This window comes from Phoenix dactylifera, chromosome 5 (genome assembly GCF_051530095.1).
Source record: "Phoenix dactylifera cultivar Ajwa chromosome 5, Ajwa_hap1_PhDact_Kaust_v1.1, whole genome shotgun sequence".
In the NCBI taxonomy this organism is placed as follows: Eukaryota; Viridiplantae; Streptophyta; class Magnoliopsida; order Arecales; family Arecaceae; genus Phoenix; species Phoenix dactylifera.
This window is the reverse complement of record NC_143194.1, coordinates 36,752,503-36,777,061: the sequence shown is the minus strand read 5'-3', so window position 1 is coordinate 36,777,061 and position 24,559 is coordinate 36,752,503. Positions and strand designations below refer to the sequence as shown.

Genomic DNA, 24,559 nt, shown 5'->3' with positions numbered 1-24,559 from the left:
GAAATATTAGTATCATCATCATTAGCAAGATGATCCAGGAAGCTAGTCATCTGAGAGCTCATTGATCTCGGAATCAAAGTGAATAGACTCCTCATCCTCTCTCTGCAATGGAACTGCAGTTTTCTTTCTTTTCCCTTTTTTGCTGATATGAGGAACTACTTTCTTTCTCTAAATACCCCGGTTTGTCTGGCTCTACTGGGTGGCTTGACTAGGCCTACCACCTTGACTGGTCCTACTTGCCTGAGCAGATCGGGTACCATGGTGGTCTCTTCTTAGTCTCTCTATATCAACTCTCTTGGAGGATGTCTAAGATATGGATCCCTATGATAACGATCAGCTCCCCCTCAACTTCTGCGGTTGCTCAGCATGAGCATGGGATGCATCATTCTGCTCATTATTTTGCATCCATCCTAGCTTTCATTGCTATAAAATTGGTTGATCGAAAAGGTAATCCTAGATCATAAACTTTGGCGGCCGTTGTTGGCCTCCAAGCCAACCAATCATTGGATCCTCATCATATATAAAATTATTGTGAAGTGGATCGTTGTACTTCAGCACTACTTCAATACATTTCAATTTGAGCCTCATATTACAATGGGCATATACTAGGTTGTCCAAGTGCTTCCATTTGAGGTGGTTCTTCTGTTTGTTGTAGATCAGAGCAAAGATAAACCAATTGCGTTCGCATCCATTGGAGGAAACCATCTGCGAGAGGATCTGATCGCCTTAAGATTTTGTATGATTTTCCAAAGCGGGACCACCATTCAGCTGCAAATGCAATAAACAAATTGCTTATCAGATACTACTTATCATAAAACATTAGATTAGTTACAGTCGCTATCTGAAAAAAAAAATCTGGATTCATGCTATCTTTGCCTGCCATATTTGCCCTTTCGCCAAAGTTGTGAGAACCCTCCCTAAATGCTTGAGTCTATGAAATACACATATATGTCAATGATGTGCTTGAGTTGACAAACTAATGATCCTGTATCCCATTAAAATTCTTGCCTCCTCTAAACATCCGATGGGAACTACTAGATAGGCTCCATCTGATGGATCATATTGCATAGGACAGTCAGAAGTTTCCCATCCATGTCCATTACTGAGATGCTGTATTAGAACTTCATGTTGAGGTAACATTTTGCAATTGATTTAGTTAATTAAAAAGTGAGTGTGCTTTTATTTTATTTTATGAGAATAAACAAGTACAAGGATGAACAAATGATGACCCTGCTGGAAGTAAATCCCTCCCAATCTGGTAATCCTACCTCCGCTTAATGACATCATTATACTTTTTGATATGCTTTTGGTGTGCCTGCTTGATCTCGGTCTTAGCAGCCATTATCATATGATAAAGGAAGCCCATCTAAGGATATCTTTTGCCATCCGTGGTCTTTAATACTTGATATAATGGTGAGATAGCCTTAACTATTCTCTCATCTTGCAACCAAAACTTTTGACTTGTGACTATGCTGTCCATGTGATTGTCTTCCTTTCTGGCCAGATATATCTACTCTCCTGCCACTTGGCACTCATAAACATATAATGTAGTCTTGCCTTCCTTTCGAAGAGGCTATTAAGTGCAATATCATGTGTAGCAAAGCAGGTTACTGTTGGTCTCAATATCTCACTTTTGTTATGCTTCCTCATCAAAGATAGAACCATTATGTGTTGTATATGAATCTAGTAATGGATTGGTCTGTCTTTACAATCTGCTTCATCCTACGGATCTTCTCGATGACTAGTAGTATTGCGTCTATGCAAGGGGCAGCACATAGGATCCAAAAAATATATGGCTACATAATCATCAGAATCTCCTTGGTGGTCTTAGATTATGGTTTGTTATCCGTGACCATCTGCACAACATGCTACGGCTCTATCCATAACTTTCTCCATCAAGCTGGAGATGTAATGGGTGTCATGCACCCAATCTACAACGTCAACTGACTTGTAGAAAAATGTTTTCCTTGCACAATATGTCAACAAATTAATGTTGCTTCACTTGCTGGGACTTGTTCAACCATCACATGTCAAAGGCAGTCTGCAAGTGTCCTTACTCTAGGAGAAGGCTATCCATTTCTATAACTCATTATTATTATTTAGCAGCTCACCACATGTCCCTCCACCTAGAGGATTTACACACTGACCAACTCTCTAAATGGAGCTGATAGCATGCTGATAGAACGTCTTGTTTGCCACATTTGCAAGAATGTGGCTAAAGTGAAACCTCGATACAATAGCTCTTCACATGTTCTTTATCTTGCCCTTTACAAGTATAATGTCAATTGTTTGCTACTTCGAATCTTTGCCAGGAAAGTCATGGGGACTTACATCGTGAATGGTGACGCCTGCTAGCAAGGTACGCCGTACCGGTCCGGATTGGCGTACCGGTGGCCGGCCGGACCGGTACGGTACCGGTCCGAACCGGTACGTACCGGCCGGTACCGCGAGCCAGACATTTTTTTAAAATGTTGTCTCTGTTGGATCTTAAATTAAGTGAAAATTGATGTTTTTTTATTGCTTTTTTCATGATTTTTGATGTTTTTATATTTAAATTTAGGGTTGAAATTTGAAACATATATGATGCATGATTGCATGTTATGTTTTCCTCCCGTTCCAAATGATAAAATCATACACATAAAATATCTTCAAATTAAGATACAATCATTTATATACATTTAAAGTACTCTAGGATATCTAAAATCGGGACGAGTGCCGATGGCTCTCGTAGATATCTGGATCATAAGTATAATCAGGAGGAGGCAGATCAACCCAATCAGAAGGAACGCGCGCCAGGTTATAAGAACTGTCGGATCTCTCGCTCATGCTCTAGCTCTGAGAGGTGTCCTCTGATTGTGTAGGGGCCCATCCAAATATGGCGGAAGCAAAATCCAATGCACCATATCCATATTCGTCAGGCTGAGGCTGTGGATAATAGAATCTGTATCCGTATGTTATCAGATCTACAGTCGTATCCTGTCTTCCTGAACGACCTCGAGGAGCCCGTTTTCTATATCCAATAATATCCTCACGACATCTATCAGGTGGTCGACCGTGGTCCGTATCCTGTGTAGCATCCATAAATTGGGACTCACCGGTGAAATAAAGACCACCCTCCGGCTGTGTCTCATGAGTACCATACTGTCCTCCGCTCCCTCAATGGCTAGAAGATCCATCACCACCAGAATCTTCATTGCTGCTAGTCCAAGTCTCTTCCTCGACACTCTCCATTAGGATTCTTTGTTTTCCTTTCCTGGCCCTCTTTGTCTGGCTCCCCTGTGCCTGCGGCTGATCAGCTCTGGGAGTGCGTGGAATATTGCGCTCAGCCCATTGCTCTGGATCGACCCCAGCTTCGGTAGCTATGAAGGTAGCTGGTCGTGGAGGCGATCCTGGCTCGTCAAGCTCGGGCTCCTGCTGCTGGCCTACAAGCCAGCCGAGTAGTGGATCATCGTCATCAGCGGTGAAGGACTCATAAATCGGATCTGTATACTTGAGCTCCACTTCCTCCTGGATGCACTTTAGCCTCAACCGCAAATTGTAATGCACATAAACAAGGTCGTTGAGGCGCTTTTGCGTCAAACGGTTTCTTTGTTTGTTGTGGATAAGGGCGAAGGTGGACCAATTGCGCTCACATCCACTAGAGGAGATTGTTTGGGAGAGGATCCGGATAGCTATCCGCTTTAGATTTCTCGCGGATCCGCCAAAATGCACTCACCATTCAGCTGCAAAAATATTTATGAAAATTACATATATGATAGTTCCATAATAGTAACTAAGTAACACCAGGTGAATGTTTTCCTGATGTGTCACGTACCTGGATTCATATTGTGTTTGCTGACGACAGCCGCTCATTGGCCAAAACTGTAGCTGCCCTCTCTAAATAATTTGCTCTGTGAAAAATAAGCATAAGAAAACCATGTTAATAATTGAAGATGCCGATATACTTACACATGCTGGTAATTACTAAATCATAATTACCTCTTCAAGACATAGGGCCGCTTTTTCTGGATCTGCCTCCATCTTGTAAATCACATTACGCAAAGCATCCAGAAGTGTTTCATCCATACCAATTCCATCTATGCTGTATTGAAATCGGAGGTTTAGGTAGTATGCTGCATATATACGAGACTATCTTAGCATAATTATATAATTATATCCATCACTATAATTGTCACTATAATTATATCTTAGCTTACCTGCTAGATGTAATTCTGTACCCATTTGCGTTCTCCACCGTTGCTCAATGATGTTGATGTATGACCGGCCATGTGCTGGATCTGCCTCCATAATCTGATCCTTTACCTTGACCATCATGTGATACAAAAACCCCATCTGGGGATAGATCTCGCTATCTACAGCCCGCAGCACTTCATATAATGGTTTGATAGCTTTGACTATTGTAGTAGCCCGCTGCCAGAATGGCTGTCTCGTCACCAAGTCTTCTATCTTGCTCCCTTCAGTACCGGCATAAGAATATCTACTATCATACCACTCGGAACTGGCAAACATCTGACGTAGGGCTCCTCTCTTCTCGAGTATGCTATAAAGTGCAATGAAGTTGGTAGCAAATCGTGTGACTCCTGGTCTCAGAATCTCTCCCCCTGCATACTTTCTCATCAATGAAAGGATCCAGTTATGGTTATAAATATACCTGGTAATGCGTTGGGCTGTCTCCACCGTTTGTTGCACCCTACGGATCTTTCCAACGTCCATCAACATAAGATCGATACAATGTGCAGCACATGGGGTCCAGAAAATATGTGGCCGCCGCTCCATCAAGACCTGCCCGGCAGCCTTATATTGCGGTCCATTATCAGTGACGACCTGTACGACATTCTCCTCTCCTACCAGATCAATCACATCCTCCATAAGTTTCAGCATGTACGAGGTGTTGTGCACATAAGCCGAAGCATCAATCGACTTGTGGAAGGTCTTAGCATCACAGTATGTCAGAAAGTTGATGATGCTCCGCCTGGTCGGACCGGTCCAACCATCGCACATGATGGTTAGTCCATATATGGGCCACTTGCTCTTGTAGGAGTCAATCCAATTCTCCAGCTCCTCCTTATTGTTGTCAAGAAGCTCACCGTATATGTCCTTCAGGCCTGGAGGAGCTACACCGGGACCGGCAGCTTGTATGGCGGCAATGGCAGACCTATAGTATGTATTGTCTGCCACATTTGCTGGAATGTGGCTGAAGTGAAACCAGGATCCAATAGCTCGCCACATAGTTTTCTTCTTATCCTTCATCCACATTGTGTCTACTCTCTGCTGCCTTGAATCTCTACTGGGGAGAGCATGCGGATCTACATCATGAATTGTCGCTCTTTGTGGAATTCCTCTAAATGACTTCTTTCGACTACCGAAACTACCCAGCATAGATGCAATCCGGCCACGTTCTTTGCCGACGCCCTCCCTGACTGAAGTTGTCCTTAAGAACTCTGGATCTTGTCTAGTGCTCCTAGAACCGCCGCCCGACTCGTATGCAGAGGGCCCAAATCGAGCCCTATGCCTGGCCACCTCCTCCTGCTGCCACTGATCATCCAGGCTTGCATGCATTGCCGCCTGAATATCTGCCTCCTCCTCATCTAGATTTTCGACCTCCTCTGGCTCCCTAGAGTGATAAGAAGGTGGCTCTGCCGCTTGGCGATCGACCTCCGCCCTCTTCTTGGAAGCCATCTTCTTCGCTTTTTTAGCCTCAGCGAGATTCTGCCTCATTAGCACACGAATCTCGCTAGGACAATTTGGGCACGTAGCAACCTCACCGGAATTTCCGGCTAAGTGTTGCTTCAACCTGGTTACCCCTCCTCCCTTGAAAACCTTGTCGCAAAATTTGCATTGAAACTGGTGTCTTTGCCCCTCACTTCCAAGTCTTCGCCCATAAGACCAGCCAATATCACGCTTTGCAGGGTTCGTTTTTCTTGATGGCTCCATTTCTATCATAAAAGGACAACTTATCAAAAAATTAAGCTAATAAAGTAAATTTTTTCATTATCTTATTATTTAAGTAATTTATAAATTATTTTTTTAAATAAATTATTAACAAAATTAATGAAATAACATAGGACAAAAAAACCGCACCTTAAATAGTCTCCGCTGGATTTTTTGGGCAGGACCTCCTCCTCAATTTGTGGGCTATTTCTCAAATCTTCCCGTCTCTGATTATTCTTCAGAGGCTCATTCCTGAATTTTTTATTAACAATGCCTCTCGTTCGGTTTTTATAACCGAACGAGCGAGGGTGCTGTCGGCCACTTCTTGTCTTTTTTTTTTATTTGAAAGAAGTGGCCCGTGGGCCACTTCTTCCTTAAAACCACGCGCCACGCGGTGGTTTAAAAACCACAGCGCGTGGCGCTGTGGTTCCCAAAAAAAAACCTGGTTTTTTTTTTATTTGAAAGATTCCTTAAAACCATGCGCGGGCGCGTGGTTTTTAAAACCACGCGCCATGCGATGGTTTAAAAACCACAGCGCGTGGCGCTGTGGTTCCCCCCCCCAAAAAAACACCGTACCGGTGCGAACCGCCGGTTCGCACCGGTACGAGGCCGGTACCGGCCGGTACGGGCTCCGTACCGGCCGGTTCACAGAAGAAAATCGGAAAATACCGGTTTTCATCTATTTTCGGTACCGGTCAAGGACCGAACATACCGGTACATACCGGTACCGGTCAAGGCCCGTACCGACCGGTACATACCGGCCCGTACCGACCGGTACATACCGGCCCGTACCGGTACGGGCCGGTACGGCATTCCTTGCCTGCTAGTATGTCTCGAGACTTCTTATTGTCAAAGGTCCGAAACATAAAGTCAATTAGGCTGCTGCCTCTATTGACCTCTCTTAATGATGAGTTTCTCTTGCAGATGGATCTGCCCTAGCTGATCAGGAACTAGCACCAGCCTCATACCGTGAGAGATAGTTCTCCGGATCCCTCGTGTGGGGTGGCTTGGTTGCCCATTGTTCCATCTTTGCCTTTTCTCAATACTTTTTTGCTTGTTCGTCTTAAAATCAGCAAAGCAACGGACCTCATGCGGGCATTTCCTACAAGCTCTGCCTCTATGCATTCAAGCTCTCTTGTATAACCGCTTGAATTTACGTCTCTTCCATGTCATCCGGATCCGATACCTCATAGTCCTCCAGATCCCTCAAGTGGTATGAAGGTGGCTTAATTGCCCGATGTTCAATCTCCGCCTTTTTCTCTGCATTTCTTTGCTTGCTTGTTTTATAATTGGCAAAGTTCTTTTTCATCAATCGGCAGACCTCATGCGGGCATTTCCTACAAGCTAACATGTTAAGGTAACCACCGGTCATATGTTGCTTCAACATGATCACTTTTCGTTCCTAAAGTCCACATCGCACCACTTGCATCTCCTGTGGTGTTGGCCCGAAAGTATCACAATATGAGCCCAACCTATGTCACACCTAGGCTCCTTTTTTTTCTTCCTAGATCTATTTCTACAAGTTTGACAAACATGTCACATATTTTCACATAAATTCTTAATTATTTATTATTTAAAAATTAGTGAATTTATATTGTAATGCAAAAAATCATTGAATTAGTTGGATTAATATTTAATTATAAAATATCTAGAATGTTAACTTAGTTCGGATTAGTGTAGCACCTTACTAGGGGTGCTAGATATATTTTTTCAGCCCATGTGTATGAACTAATCACCATTTTTTTATTTTTTAAAATTTGGGCTTAGGTTTGTGTAGTCTAAATTTAAATAATTATTGCTACCAAATTGAGGTAACAAGTAGCATGTGTATCCCGAAACATGCTACCAATTTTACAATTTTATTGTTTTATTTAGTACTATATTTTAATCTAAATATATTTTTGATCTAATAACTTGTACTATTAATGAAAAATTATGATTTTCAGCATTGAGTAGATTATCCTTAGATCTACAACATATCAAGAAATTATTTTAAAACACATTTCATCTGATCTCAAAATGAAAAAAGAGGGCTGAGGAGAGGAACAAGGAAGGAGAGTAGAATTGTACGCCAATGTTGGCTTGAATCCAGTGAGAATGGGTATTTTTTTCTGTCTTCTCGAAATTAAAAGAAAAAAAGAGAGGAAGAGATAGAGAAGGCACGTAAGGCCTTCTCTACCTCCCCCTTAATTACTTCGGCGGGACAAGTGACCGACCGCCTTGATGCTTGTGTCGGTTTAGGCCGGTTAGGGGCCTAAATTGAACCGAATGCCTGTCTTGTCCTGGTTCCAACCCGATACAGGTCGGTACACCTGAATTGGACAATTGAGGATGAGATGGCTAACCTTGATCTCGTGGACACAATATGAGGGTTTACTTGCACCATCCGCTAAGTGATAATTACCTCAATAACTGCTAAACAGTTGGCTTGTAATCTTAAGTCCTATCATGTTTTAATTTCATGCATGAATTCACTAACACGTAAATTGGTATTTGATGTTCAGCAACATTTTAGCAACTGTATAATTGGAAGGACAGCGAGGCAGGACCTTATGTTTTGCCCTTTTTTTTGCTCCTGAATATTTTTTGGTTAGTACAAATATATGGCCATTCTTTTACAGAGATTCGAAATTTCTCAATCAACATGTTGAAATCTGTGTATGTTTATCTCTATTAAAATTTCATCAAAGTGGAATTTGCTCTCTTCCACTCTTTCTTTCCTTTACATTTCTCAATCAAGAAATGTAGCACCTAACCTATCACATAGTATTTTTTGCTTAATCTTGCTAATGAGCCCCACTGAAAAATTCTTTTACTTATTTGAACTCAACATCATCTTTTATCAAATTTCACATTTCTGCACTGATCAAAGAACATCTTAATATCTGCAGTCTTTTTAATTCATACGATCCAAGTGTGCTGATGTCAACTGCATATTACCATATGGATCTTTATCAATGATCCCTGAGTGAGGTATCATTTGGGGTTTCACTACCTATATTTTAGTTCATCAGGGTAATGTTTTATTGGATGCTGCTACGACTATGAACAGGTGCCTGTAACAAATTTATTTGGGTCAGTCATGAAAACAATTCACACAGACTCAGCATACACTGGCATCTCAGCTGAACCTAAAATTGAAGCACCGTACGTCTTGGAAGATAACAAGGCTGACCGAATAATGTTAGAAAGTGATGCTGACCGGTACAAAACATATGATCAGGACAAGAAGGTGAATCTCTAAATGTTTTATCGTATGAGAGAATCCTAAAGAAGCTAATGGTTTGACATGTATGTGCAGGAGGGGAACTGTAGTTTCCATACATGGTTGAAACATTTACAAGAAAGACTGGAAGATGAGAATGCTGACACTCTAGTGAAATATGGCTTTGGAACCATGATCTTATCACTAGCAGTTTCCACTTGGCTATCGACATAGGCATTCCAAATGACATGCATGGGTCATCATCTTCTGTGCCATAGCTGTACATGATGATGATATTCAGGGTTTGGCATCCCGTCCATTCCACGATATTTCAGAGGTACATTTCTAGAATATTCCTAAGATTTTGTTGTATTTGCTTGAGTTCATCTTCTGATTTTCTAAACAAGTGATGCATGTTCCTCTGTCATGATAATTCTACCTGACCTTGTCAGAATCGTTCTTCTCCTTTTTCTTTTTTAAGGGATATTTAAATTTGGCTTTTTTGCAACCCTATATACGTTACAGTTTTGAAGCACTCATTGTAATAATGGTAATGTCATTGCATGCATCAGATATAAGAATATAATCATCTTTGTCCGTAAACCAAAGCTGGTTAAAATGACTCATCACGAAACTCATTTCTATTTTATGTTTCATTATTGCTTGATATGTAGATATTATTTTTTCATGTTTACATCTTTTATGGGAATCTTTCATATGTCAATATTTGTAGCTTATTACAAAGATAATTTCATTGATTAACTTGGTTGAGGAAATTCTCATTTTCTGCCCCTTGATTTTCTGATAATGCTAGTTCTACTAGTGGAACAATTCTCTTTGCTTTTCTCGTTTTACTTGATGCCTTTAGATAGAAAATCAACAGAAGAAGCATAAAATGGTTGTTCTTGATTCTTTCACTAAACAAATATCTCCAATATTGGTGAAAACTAGCTACTAGGCACGTGCAATTCACATTGTGGGAAGAGATAGGGCGGCAAGTATGTCTTAAATTGAATTAGAGAGAGAGCGTCCAAACCATTTGGAAGTTGAATCAAAGAGAAAGTGGATGGGTCCAGTCGTTTGGGAGTCTAATCTTATTGGACAAAAGCGAGAGGGTGCAGGCATGTGATACTTATTGCAGAGAAAGAGTGAGTGAGGTAATTGACATATTTTTTAAGATAAGCCGGAGGGCGTTCTTGGTATGAAAAATGATTGATGGAATCAAAAAACAATATTCCCTAAGATAAACATAACAATTTTATTCCTCTTCTTTCAATCTTTTTGTCGACAACAACAAGAAAAATGAGAAAAGAACCATAAAATCTATTTCATCAGTAAAACAACTCACATTATCAAAAAAATAGGGGCAAAATAATGTCAACTTCCTTGAACAAGTAAATCAGTGATGTTATTTCTGACATTTGACGGAAGCTTTGTGAAAGACATGTACGAAACAAAAATGAAATCCAAATATCAAACAATATCATAAATGTATAAAACATAAAAGAGTTTTGTAATGAGTTATTTTACCTCCATAGGTTTACAAATAGGGATGGTTATGTTTTTATATCATATGCAAGCAATAGCATTGTTGCTACTGATGATGGATGCTTCAGAACCGTCACTAGTATCTCTCTTGACAAACTATCTCATGTCCCAATTTGCAGTATTTGTTTTTTATATGACTGATCATTATTATTTGCTGGTTTTCTTTCATAACACCATTATTGTTCTGTCCAACTGCAAAAGTTTTTCCAAGTTTATTTGGGATGACTGTCCTCTCAAGGAAAAACTTTGGTTGCACATTTTCATTGGCGGCAAGCCAATCAGCATAGGTAGCTCCATGACTATTTTGTGGTTGAATCCTGAAGATACTCATTTGTTGCTGTGGCTAACTTTCTAGCCTCGGCACTTCCATAATCATGGTTGGCTTCTGCATGTGAGATTAAGCCCTTTTTTGTTACTATAAGGGTCGTTAAAGTAACTGTTGGAAGGCCAGTCAACAGTTTTGAAGCATTATGGTCAGGAGGAAGGTTAAATATGGGAAGTATGCTGCCAAATGGAAAGAACTTACATCATGAAAAATGTCAACATGTAAAGATCAGAGATTGTGGGCAGAAATTTCATATCAGTAGTATGAATGTCTCAAAATGAAGAAAATAATTCTAGACTTCAAGATGATAAACTTGAACTAGAGAGATAACCACAGAATTTTGTTTTATTTTTGTTGACAGGTATCCTGGTATTTGATTTTACCATGAGATCTAGATGCGAAGTTTCTACTCCAAGGCTTATTTATTAAGAGTTTTTTTTTTCAGATTGAAGGGCCCATAGGCAATCTACAACGGGGGGTAGCCCTCAAATACCTCTACCCCCGAAACCCTGGTGAAAGGGGAATTCAATCCCAGGTCACTTGGTTAAACTATCAAGGACTTTACCAGTTTGGTAAACCAGCACCTTCTAAAAAGTTGTAAGTTTGTCTGCCCATAAAATTGGTTTAAAGGAGCTTAATTTCAAAAAGAGATATGGATTTCCAATTGGGATCTTTTGAATTCTTCACCTGAATCATTTCAAAGGCATCAACTGCTCGTATTGTCTTGTTTACACACCTATTATGGAGGGTATGTAGAGAAGTGCCCCATCAAATGGTCACATGCATTGTAGGACTTCCTGCTTTTGAGTCATTCCAGCCATGACACTTTCATTTATTGGCAGGAATTTTATGGGTAGTGAAATGGAAGACCTCAAGAAAGTTCTTGCTTTTTAGGGCAAGATTTCTGGACTGGCAAATTTTTTTTTATCATAGGTTAGTGCTTAAGTATGTTAGTTTTGCAGGAAGCTATTTTATGCTTGTTTACCTGAAAAAGAGTAGCTATATTTACTATTGGAGTTGCCTTTGTTTTGAGTACCTTAGGAGCTTAACTTTATTACCTGATTAACTGGTTAATTTGTTTAGATTTTGATCAATAATTCTAAATCCACTATTTTCCGATTGGATTTGGTTCTCAGATGGCATGTTGTAACAAGTTGTCTACGACTTGATACATTGAAGTATAACACCATCCATGTTCCAGTTCATTATAATTAAAAATTTTTGAAGTTACAAATGACCATAACTAGAAGGTTAAACTTGGAGGAAATTTAGGAGTAGACATATAAGAGAATTGCTAAGAAAAATAATTTGCTATTTCCATTCATAATAGACATTGAAAAACTATTCTTAGTTCTTATTCATGATAAGAAATCCTATCGGCAAATTTGGTTATTACATTTTGAACATTTCAAGACTGCTAGTTAGATTATTGGTTGCTTATGCATCTACTATTCTATGGCCACGTAACCTAGTGGCATGGGTTAGATAACAGATATAGGGTGCACCAAGTGTCATATAACAAATACCACTATTCTAATCACCGGTGGCTCGGTGCCGAAAGTAGTTTCTCAAATTATAAGTCGATAGAACCAATGTATAATCTCCATTTGGAGGGTCAGATCATAGCCATGTTGAGAATATATATATATATATATAAACAATTTTAGAAACTACATGGTCAAATTTTCAAAATTCATTCACAAGAATATCAAAATATATAACATATTTTAAAATAATTATGGGTGTAATAATAGCATACTTGACCTGTTTAATCAAACATAAAATAGGAATCATAACCAAATTTAATAAACTAATTATATGTTTTCGAAGGTCATATAGAAAGCAAACTTTGAAGCATTAGGTTACTTACATCACATCCACTCGGACAAGTCCACATAATTCCAGCAAATTTTTTTCAAAATTCTTAATTTATACACCATATCAAAGTATCCCATTGTTGAACATCTTGTCTAGATAACTTTACTCCAAGCAGTGGTGCCCTATGGCCTAGATTGGTCCAATCGTTTTAATCCAATCGAGCAAATTACGGATCAAGAATCAGGATAGGGCATAGATAAATTTTTTAAAAACTAATGACAATAGAGTCCAGCAGTGTTTATCAAGGATCAGGGTATTGCTGACATGCTGCTAAACCAACAGAGCATTTCAAGAACCCTCTACTAGGGTCAAATCAGATCCAAAAGCAACAGGGCTTGGGACCTTGCACTAGGTTTATAGATCAAGTAGAGAGAGAATGATGGAGAGGAAGAGAGAGAAACTAAGAGGGTGAAACAAAATTGACCAAGCGATAGTGTCTGACATCTCGATCGGTCTGATTTAGCTAATCTAACCGGTCTAAACACAGAACAAGAATCTCGATAGGGTTTATATAACAATATAAGAAGTATTGTTGGTGGAATCAAGCGGTGCTTGACATGGACTGGGTTGGGTTGGCATGCTACCCAATGGCTAAGGGTGTTAAGACCCCTTTACCAAGGTCATCATAGGTTACAGGGGTGGGACCCTCTAGGGTTCACCCTTCATCAATAATGAAGAGAGAGAGAGAGAGAGAAGAAGAGGCGAGAGAGAGAGAGAGAAATTGGCTTTTTCTTTCTTTTTGTTTTTTTTTATCTTCTTCTTTTTGGCAAAACTAGGGAAGGGTGTTGGCCTCCTTCTAGGAAAGGGCATAGGGAGGAAACGCAGGCGATGGAGGACTGGTGGGGTGGGGCTACATAGCTGGAAGGTCGGCGGCCAGACACAACTGCAGAATGGTGGCGAGGCATGGCAGGGGAACGGTGGCTGGCGATGCAAGAAAAGGAAAATAAAATCAAGGCATCAACCCATGGAACATCCAAAGGAAAGGCAACTTCTATGCTGACTATAATCGGGGATTGGCTTGAGACAACCACTAGTCCAAAGGTCGGTGTGGCCGTGAGCCAGCAGTTGGAGCCATATTTACTCAGAAATTTCCGATAAGACCCCAAAATAAGGGAAATCACAAACAAACAGAACATCCTTATCCTGACTAAATTCGATGACTATCCAACCGGAATTCATAATCTAAAGGCTTGAAAGGGTGTAGAGAATGATTAATTAGAAGGTTAGAGGCTAATCACCTTGATCGTAGCGATGTTTGAAGACTATTTTCGGCAAAACAGTGGTTGTGGCGAACAACGATCAGGACGAAAACTTCGGCGATTCTCCGACTTGGAGGCCTGGTGTCAGAGGTGGAGATTAGAGGGGTCTGAAGTTGGTTTCAAATCATGGCATGCCATACCATACCGAACGGTATCGGGCGTACTGTACCGTACCCGATTCGGTACCGATATCGGTGTAGATAGCATACCAACCCTTGGTACGCCAAAAAAACTACGTACCGTACCGACGCAATGCTAGTGTGGCAACGGTACGGAATCCGATACCGATACGACGAACCTTATTTTAAATAGAAGAGATATCGAGGCTCTGGATGATCTTTTGACGTCGAAATTTCATAAGAATCGAACTCCCTCAGGCAGTCAGACTCCTTAGCGAGTCGGGGAAGTAGTTGGAGTCCATTCCTCCATGCACGTGCATTCCAATCCCTCACCACCTAGAACATGCTCGGGCTGAGTCAAGAAATTCCAATTTTTTTTCAATTTCTAGGTTTCAATTTTGGGGCTGATTTTGGGCTGGGTGGATTTTGGGCTGATCCACGCAGGCCCAATCCAATATCAGGCCTTAAAAGGCATGGGTTTTACAATTGGTTTCTTATGCATCTACTAGGAAGATGTTCTTGGAATGAGCACAATCAATATCATTGCATTTCTTGTTAATTTTTGGTTTTTAAAATCAATGAATGATCAAACATCTGTAATTTTCATTGTCCTTGAGATTGTACAATTTTTTGTTAAAAGCAGAACCTAGGATGAGCAAGATCTTTATGAACTTGATGCAGATTGATGAATTTCTAACCGGCACCCATGTGTATCACTTTTATCTCGAAAATATCTGGGAAAAAAAATCTTATCAATTGAAATAGAAACCCTGCAATAACTGGTCCATCACGAGTTGTGGATAGACCGAGCAGGCAAGTTGGACCTCAGACAGGCATGCGGATTGTTAGTATTGAAGCTGCACATCTGTCATTATGATGTGGATGTCGATATTTTGTACGGACTCATGCACTGGAAAAGAAAAAAAAATGTATCCTGTCAAAACCTAATCATTGGGTCCTTAGCTTGTTGACACTAGTTCCTAGTGAATTGTTGACATAGAGAATCTCCAATGAAGCTTCTAGAGAATGAAGTGTGTCTCATACCCATTGCTTTTGATGTGCATACATGCAGAATGGTTAAGTGTATTGCGATGTCATGATACCAGAATGTTTATTTCTGCTATCTAAGCTTCATCGTATAGACACGCTATCATGCCATGCTTTTTGGAAAATTTTTCCATCTGCTGTCTAAGCTTATAAATTCGACCTTTGTGATTACCAACTGTATTTTCTTTATCATGAACTCAACTTTTTATGCTTAAAAAGCCGCTGTACTTGCCAGCGGTGTTTTCACTAAAGTAAGCTGACTTCTTCAGATGTCTTTGAACTCTATGATCGCATTATCTTTTTAATTGCTTGCAGGGTTTATTGAGAAAAAAACATTTTTCTTTTTTAATCTTATGGAACATATATGTCTTCAACTGTCTGGAATATTTATGGTTCTTCTCTCTTGATGTTTATCTCCAGATAAGGAGAAAACCGTCAAAATGTAGCATGCCAATCAGTTCACATGAATTCGGATAAGATATTTATGACTGGAATTAGCTGACTCAGGTCAGGTCTTGAAGACAACCTAAATTTGAGCTCTCTACATACGTGACAGACGCTTAAAGAGTCTATTCTCTCAGATTAGATGAAGTTGACTCCTCCATGGTTGGCAAATTCCTATCTTCTTGGGGCCTCATGTTGTGTTACTGATCTGCTACGGCATTGGGCGAATAACAGTCCTTATTGTGGGCCGTCCGTATGTACTGAGTGCCGCCATTTTTAGTTTCAGCTTCGGAATCGTTCTCATCCACAAAGGATTATTGATCTTTAGTGGCATGTTTATGGCATGAAAATAATAAAAAAAGAAGAAGAGGAAAGTTAATGGAAGAGTTTGGCAATCCAGAAGCTATGATACCTGATCTCTTTAACGAAGACCGGCTCGTTCCTTTTCTTCCATAAGGTATCATTCATGCTGCAGTTTTGGTCCATCCACCATCCACCGGGTATGTCATCTTGTTGGAATTTTAAGTTACTTTTGAGAACGTTCGTTGAGTATTATAATGACTTCTGCCGTGGAGGTCACCATCTGACTGCCGAACTTATCAGGATGGTAGCTTCGAATTTCTGTGAATCCTGTTCTTTGCATGCACGGTGCCTCATTTCTTGTATTACAAGCCGCACACGTTGGCCAGATGCAGTTCTGGTTTCTGCAGTCTGATGGCTGCTACCTATATTCGTCCTCCTAGCCAAATTGCTGAATGGAGGACCCATGTCTTTGGGACCCGTTAGCGAAAAAAAAATTCAGGCTTAATTGTGGGCAAACTGCATTAGCATTTAAAGGATATGGTTTGGTTGGAGTGCACTAAGAGGGGCCTAACAATTTTGAGAAAGGTGAGACCCATGGCTTTTGATGCACGAGACGTCTGCAATCTGGCTGATAGATCTCTGTTCTCTCATCTTGCTCTGTTTCCTGATTGATCTTATGTTAGTATATCATTGATTATTCTACTCTTATTATTTGATAATAAGAACTATAAGGGTCATTGCTTAATTTCAAGCGCACAAATTTAGTAAACGGTTAGCATCAACTGACCTGTGCTATACTTGGGGGATAAGATCAATGTAAGCTCATCCGTTGGAGACGCAAAGAGCAAAAAGGGCGGTAGCATGGTGCATTTAAACAACTATAAGAGTGGATATAGAACAAGGAGTACAAATTTAGATAACTATGAGTGATGCAGTGACATGGATTCCAAGGAAATCGAGAAGAGAAGGTGCCCGGATCTCTTTGCTTCAGGACGTGTGTTAGGCATGTGTCTCATTTTACAACTGGAATGAAAGAAACATTTGTTTGTTCTCTTTCTTTTTTTGTTTCCTTGTTTTGTTTTGAGAGAGAGAGAGAGAGAACACGGCTTAATGATACGTTAGATCATAATCAAGTGATTTTTTATTGCTAGATGTTTAAAGTGGTATAGATCACAATTAATTGTGGGCATCTTTGATTTAGATGCCTGGTTATTAATATGCCCTTGGAGGGAATAGATACCTTCCTCTCTATCAATCTCTTGAAATTTTCCTAGATTATAACATTAATGATGGATCTTATTGAACAGCGCAATCATATTAAGTTATGAATATTCTCATAGAATAGTTTAATGGCATCCACTATCAGTTGCCAGAATATCATTGCTATCGTCATAGCATGTCAACGGGCACATCGTAAAGTAAAATAATTATCATGTCATACCTCCTGCCATGATGCAAACTCTCCTTTATGCTAAAGGATGGATTCCAAGTTTCCATCATATCCTTAGAGATGTTCCTTTATTTTTCACTCTTCTGGTTGAATTGTCTCTTTAAAGGAGAGAGCAACGAAGATGCATCAGCTAAAAATTCAAGCGTTTTTATCAGATCACATTCTCCTCTGAGTCATAAGTTACGAGTATGACCAACTCCACCTGTCTGCCAAGCTCAGACTTCCAACTTCGAAGCATCCATTAACTCGAGTTCCCTTCTCCTCAACGAGACAAAAAGGATTGGGCGTCGGCCCGCGAGAGACATTTGAGCCCAGGAGTCCACGGAGGAATGGATGATCATTCCACACTTTTATTTAGAAAAGGGAGCTGCCTCTTTATTCCCGTTGCTTTGTTTTTTACTTTTTGGTAATCATGTTTGGTGACAATTTGACAACACTAATCTCTGTTAAACATGAAGATTTCTGTAAATAATGCTGAGAATGATGGTGAGAATGATATCCTCTCCTAGTCAACCCCAGCCCCATATGAGCTGTTAATGATGGTGATGCATGTAGAGAGACATCTCTTGAGTGACGTTTTTTGAATGTGAGTTTCTAAATGATTGCTCAGTTCTAAAGCTTTAGGAAATTACTATAAACCATCTTTTCAGTAGTTGTGGAGTGTCTCCTCATCTTGTTTTTCGGGGGAAAAATATTATGTGATATGCTTTCTTCCTGCTTTTGTTTGCTCTATCACTGTCTATGTCTCTTTGACAACTAGATACTTGTAGTGAACATTTTAAAGAATATGACATAATTTGTCTATACTCATAGTAATAATTAATGTTTGTACATCATATTTGGTAGCATAGATTGAGAAATTAGGGCTTGTTCTCATTACTTTTGTTAACAGACTTTGTTTGCAATACTCAAGAATGTGTCATAGCTATTGGTTTCCAATTCATAACTTTTAACCTGAAGGGTGACCCAGAGGAGGGAGTATCAAGGGACATAGTCATGGTATTAAAATAAATACAAAGGATTTGTCACCAAAAGAGGAGGTTGATACTCGAACATCAGTTAATAATAATAAAGTAAATAAATTCAAAGGGAATGTTTGTAGTTTGCCATATAGTTCCGGACTCTAAACCTTTGCATTATAAAAATATGTTGATGACTTTTTTTACTAAGTATGCTCTACATGCACTCAAATAATAATTATGTAAACATAAACTATAATAGAGAGTGCATTGGTAAAAGTACTGCAATTTAATTTGATTGATGTGATCATAATCATCAATCAAATGCTTGTAATTGAACAAACCACATGCAATGCATACACCAAGTTATAATATATTAAATCATTAGAATTTTGCATTTCAGCCCCACGAAACAAATGGTTACAATTAAGGATTAGTCTTCTGATACATATATAGATTCTCTTCTTAATCGAAGCTATGAGATATTTGAGGTCCAGTGGATAACGAAAATTGGCATATTCCCTCTATATTGATAATGATATCTGGCCTGCCATCATTGAGACGTTGTGGATATAATAGATCAGCTAGATTGGCAGCTTGATGCAGTGAGCAAGAACACAGTGCTCATGCATTGGTCAGCTGACACGTAATCTCTTTCTAATTGTGGAGCCCACATTACTCATATATCAAATTTCCCCTTCTGCACTAATCGTTATGTAGCGCCGAGCTTGTGAGCACCCGGAGGAAGGGACTTTTACCAGGTGACTGCTGTTTGGAACAAATTTGGTAAAATACAATATTTGCCATCAGTTTATTTACTTCTTCTAAGGAATAAATACACTTGTTTTGTCATTTATTAGAGTGAATACAAATGGTTGTTGATGAGGCCGAGAGTATCCCTCGGACCCCAAAGCTTAAATAGAGGGGGGGTTTCATAGTCTCTTCTCCTCGTACGGTTTTGCCCCGCAAAAGGCGCCTCTGAAGAGAAAAAGGTTGCCCCCTTCATTTAAGAAACAGATCTCTCTGCTATCTAGTCGATGTGGGACTAAGTCTGAAACCTTTTATTCCTACAACATAGCCCCTCCAGCGGAAGAGGGTCTGTGCTGGGGTCAAGGAATCTTAACGAAAGCACCATTGATGAGGCCGAGGGTATCCCCCAGACCTTAGAGCTCAGTCTCCACCAGGCTCAAACAGCGGAAGCGACTGCTTTTTCTCAGAGGTATTGTCCGTTTTGAGGGAGATTTCATAGTCTCTTTCCCTTGCATGGTTTTGCTCTGCAAAAGGCGCCTCTGAAGAGAAAAGGGTTGCCCCCATCCATTTAAGGAATAGACATCTCCGTTATCTAGTCAATGGGGGACTAAGTTCGAGATCCTTTATTTTCACAATAGTTGTATTTACCGAAAATTGCACATCTATAGCAATATTTATGGATAAATGGTTTAAAGGTGAGTGAAGGAACCTTCCGTGTTATAGCAATAGAGAAGATGAGCAGGTTGTGATTGGTGTGGCATAAATTGCAGCTTTTTTATTTTTTAATATATTTGTTTCTTATCTCCTTTTCTTTCCTTGTTTTTTTAATCCTATATTGATCTAGGACATATTTAATTAGGGGAGTTGGACTGGAAATGAGAATGGGTGATTCTTATTTTCCTTCTATTTTAAGAAGAAATAGGAATATCCCAATTACTCAAAATCCAATTCTTACTTTTTGAAAGTACTCATATTCCATTTCAATTTAGATTCTCTGTCACAAACCAAATGCATCGGAGGTATGGCCATTCTGATCCAATCTATTTTGATTTCGATTCCAATTCTGATTCCGGCTGCAAGTCAAACACATTTTAATTCTTCCCGCATGAACTATATTAACAGATTAACTTAATGATGATTATAATATTGATAGCATGCCTATCATGTAACTTTTCAAGTCCATCTGTTTATAACTCTTGTAATAATACCATATATAATGCATCAGTACCGGAAAAAAATAATACACGTCATGGGCCAAGTTTATCATGTAACCTCATCTCCGTTAAAAAAGCTCATCTCTCGCACAATATCAAATTCCTAGTCATTGCATGATGTACTCATCTTCCAGATTTATTTGCAAGACTGGGCCTCAAAATAAAAGGAAAAGATATTGTGTGGGGATGAAGAAGGTTCCAATCAAAATATTAACTGGGAAAGGGATAAAGGAACCACCAGAAACGCAAGCTTGCCCTCCTTGTCGGATTAAAGTAAATACCAAAGCGATGCGGCCTTCGCTGTCCCTTCTGTTCTCTCCCTTTCTTCCGCCCCCCCACGCAAGCGACGGGTGTCCATCAATGCCTTCGTTTAAATCTATGGGCCCTTTCGATGCCCGGCCATATAGAAGCCAATTGGTGTTCTCGGAGGGGGCCCATATAGCCTAATCTCATGGTTACATCAACATTAACAGAAACCTCCTTTTTTTTTTTTTATTGAGAGTACCAACGGAAAACCTCATTGAGACCTAGAGATGAAACTAAACATTTGAATTTGACAAGACTGTTAGTAGTGAGGTGGGAAACCTAATGCAATTATTTCCATCATAGGAAATAATTGTCGGCACATCTTAGTGAATAATGCATATCCATGTTTAGAAATAAGATGAGTCGTTACACCGACATTTGGTTAGAAGAGCTCTCCGTCATGCTGCCTGAGGCCTGTGAGAGCAAGATATCTCAGAATCTAGTGGTTCGAGTTCTTGTGGAGCCAAAACAGGAACCGAGGAACAATGACAGCTGACGTACCAAATTTATAACAATGAAGGCTTGGTGGTTTAGATAACAAAGCTCAACGTCATGAGAATTAGGTGGAGAGGCTGATTAAATGAACGGATATAAGGCCAAACAATGTGGGTGGGTGGGGTTGTTAGGGCATCGCCTCCTTGGAAAGTCCGCAGGGACACGCGTCTTGCAAGTCTACGCTGTAATGGGACCTCTGCTTTATAGTAAGTTACCCCCCTTCGCCACAAACAGGGATAATTTTTTAAAAAACTAGTAGACTAACCTAAGATGAATGAGACTACAAATTGGATGGTCGAGCATTTTGGTAATGTATTGTGGACCGACTTGGCACCGATACCAAAGGCATTCTTCTAGCATTTTATTTTTTGATTTTTTTGGATGTGTTTATACTAGAATAGTGTGAATCAGCACTCATAGCCAAAAAAAAAAAAATAGAAATAATAAGAAAGAGCAATTATTCTTGAATGTCTAATTTTAACATTATCCAGCAAGCCTAATAATTTTTAACTTGCTTGCTGAGAGTTAGCTTAGTCTTGCATCATGGTTCTTGTACTATTTATTCTCCACTCTTGTCTTTCATAATTATTGATGAATTATCACAGGTGTTAGTTTGCATGGTTTTCTAGTGGGTCCTCCAAAAAAAGAGAAAGGAAAAAGAGAAAAAAAAAGCAAGGCACCTCATGCTGATGATGTGGGGCTATCTAAAGGCTGGGATCATGGTTTGACATTGGTATATCTTTATTCAATTTTTCAAGGAAAACTATTCTTTTATAATGTCACCTATCCATAGTTACATTGGATGAGCAATTAATTCACAAGGCAAAAATTCAGCGCTATGCAATGGAAGCTTCATTTTTTGCAACAAGGTTGGGTGGGATGGCCGATTAACATTGAAAATCTTCTTTAAAAGCATGATGCTAGTTTAGGTGTTTCATTAATGTATTAGAATGATCATTATATATGAAACACAAGTTTCAAAGATTTGTGTGTGATGCATAATGCAGTGGGCCTAACCAATCTTGCGACCACTAAATTTAGTTGGGCATTTTTCTTGGATCAATAAGATATTATTCTTAGGCAGATTTTTTAGTTGCTTGTTTATTCAGCTCCTCCCCTCCCCTCCCTACAAGTGTGTAGGGTTTTGTGCTCCACTTGTAAAGCTGCAAAACCTAATTCCATGACTTGCAAAACATTTTAAAGTTTTGTTTTATAGTTTTAATATTTTATTATAGTTTTACTCAAAAAAAGAAAACATACCTTCATGCTATGAAGGAGCCTTATAAAACCTACTAAATAAATTGATTGATTGACTCAAGGTTTCGTTTGGCTCTAAAAATAAGTGGCTGCATTTGTTTCATTTGCTTAAATTAACAATATATAAATATTACATAAAATTATCAAAAGGCCATGTTGAGCACTTTAACCACAAGCAGACCTCTTCAGTTATATTAAGGCAAGTTATTCGCAAGGGATGCCATCGATCAAATTTTGGCCATCATCTAGCTTCTTGAGATTAAATGACATTGTTATTGTTGTCTTAATTTCTTCAATTCCGCAATCTAGCACTTTTTTTTTTTTCATGAAATACTATGAATTACTATAAAATTAGTTATATCCACTAATATATAATAAAAAAAGGCTTCGAGGTAGATTTCTTATTGCCGGCTTTAGAGGTTGGAATCTTACTGTAGATCCAATATCGGGAAAAAGAAAAAGGAAAACGCCCCTCTTCATCTCCATATCTTATTTTTCTACATTCTTTGTTTTCTTAAAAAGAAGACGCATGATCTAGACTCCATGCTTTTCTCTAGAGTCCAAAAATTCCACCTTTCGGAATTTAAAAAATAATAGACGCACATATATAATTTTATAATTGACTCAACTCTTTTTCTAGAGGAATACTTTGTCCATGCCGAACTCTAGTAATAATATAACTTGGCGAATTGGCATGACCAAACTTCAATTTTGTGCCACTTGGTAGTGGTCCCTAAATGATAAATTTCTATTGAAAGAGTGAAAATATAGCGATAAAACTATTTTTTTTTATATGCATAAAACAACTATAACAATCATAGTTTATATTCTCATAGAATGAGGGAATTACTCCTCATTCATTTGGTATTGCTTTACCCAAAACCTACACCCTTCCTATGTATTCTTGCGCAATATGTGATCTATTCAGTTTCACTACGTAATTATTCGTCCTTGAAAATAGTTACTAATTACTACCAGTTTTTATTGTAATTTTCGTGCTGCAATCTATTGGTGGGAGTTAGGCATGTGGCAAATAGCCACACATTCAATAAAGCTTGGCCCTATAAAAAGTGCAAGGCCTCATTGGGATTTTTTTTTTTTTTTAGAAACATATTTCTCCCCGCAACAATGAATTGTCTATATCAAATTTAAAGAATTTATAAGATTCTGACATAAAAATTCCAATAGTAATAATTCCATAACATTAAGTAAAGATTAATGCAAGACACTGCCTTTAAATTATTAAAAAGTTCATACACAATATCTTTTTATTACATAAATTAAGATCAAAATAAAATAAAAAGACCACTTTAAACATAAACTCTTCGGCATTCAACTCACAACACTATTTTTTGATATTTTGAAAATAATATAAAGATGAACAGCGAGCTAACAACTCACCAAGATTAGAGCCGACCCAACTCTTAGGCAAATGAGGCGATCGACTAAGGCTCCGGTCTAAAGAAGGCTTACTGAATGAAAAGCCTCAAAGATAAAATAAAAAGAAAAAAAAAACTCTTTTTGGTGAGTTCGCCTTAGACCGATCAACCATAAAAAAAAAACCCTCAAACACAAAACAACAAAAAAAAAGAAAGCTTCTCTTAGTAAGTTCGCATTACATCCTCAAATGCATTGGGCCGCTTCCGAGCAAAATACGTCGGCAGCTATACATATAATAATAATAATAATATCGTTACCTGTATAAATCCTTGTTATCCTTCATATGGAGGTTGCACCACATCAATCAACAATGGCCGTTTGTTCTATAGATACTGTTTATCAAGCTTTTGACGATGCACCACTATGTAAATGAATGATTGTGATTGCTATGATGCACCATCCCACGGTCCACGTAGCGTATGATGTAATTTCTCGTAGCAGGCTCCTTTTCAGTCAAACTTTTGAATTTTCAAACCTCTGCGGCGCAAAGGAGTGGGAATCGCCAGATTTAGTCTGCCTCGTTACCCGTGACGTTTTAGTTTTCTTGTTTTCCTTCTATTTACCAAAACGGGTTGCATCGCGCGTTTCAACGCCGCTTCTCATTATCCCGACTTTACACGTATTCCGAG

At 39.1% G+C, this 24,559-nt stretch overlaps 2 protein-coding genes across 2 annotated transcripts in view; one reads left to right on the top strand and one right to left on the bottom strand.

Annotated features, from left to right (window-relative positions):
- The window catches only part of LOC103718639 (uncharacterized), a 36,909-nt gene extending 19,702 nt beyond the window's left edge, over nt 1-17,207 (top strand). Inside the window, exons 7-10 of the mRNA XM_089923567.1 lie at nt 8,823-8,904; nt 8,984-9,163; nt 9,233-9,473; nt 15,733-17,207. Of these exons, the coding sequence (XP_089779693.1) occupies nt 8,823-8,892 (70 nt within the window). The 3' untranslated portion in view covers nt 8,893-8,904; nt 8,984-9,163; nt 9,233-9,473; nt 15,733-17,207. The remainder of the gene's footprint in view (nt 1-8,822; nt 8,905-8,983; nt 9,164-9,232; nt 9,474-15,732) is intronic.
- On the bottom strand, nt 3,482-6,242 carry LOC148703593 (uncharacterized). Its single transcript, XM_089930978.1, has 2 exons — nt 3,979-6,242; nt 3,482-3,890 (listed from the first exon to the last, which is right to left on the bottom strand). Exon 1 carries the CDS (start codon nt 5,941-5,943, stop codon nt 4,129-4,131), a length of 1,815 nt encoding a protein of 604 aa, XP_089787104.1. The 5' UTR covers nt 5,944-6,242; the 3' UTR covers nt 3,482-3,890; nt 3,979-4,128.
- Nucleotides 17,208-24,559: the final 7,352 nt, after the last annotated feature.

Coding starts and splice junctions, on each gene's coding strand:
- LOC148703593 (XM_089930978.1), bottom strand. CDS start 5,943: ATGATAGAAATGGAGCCATCAAGAAAAACGAACCCTGCAAAGCGTGAT.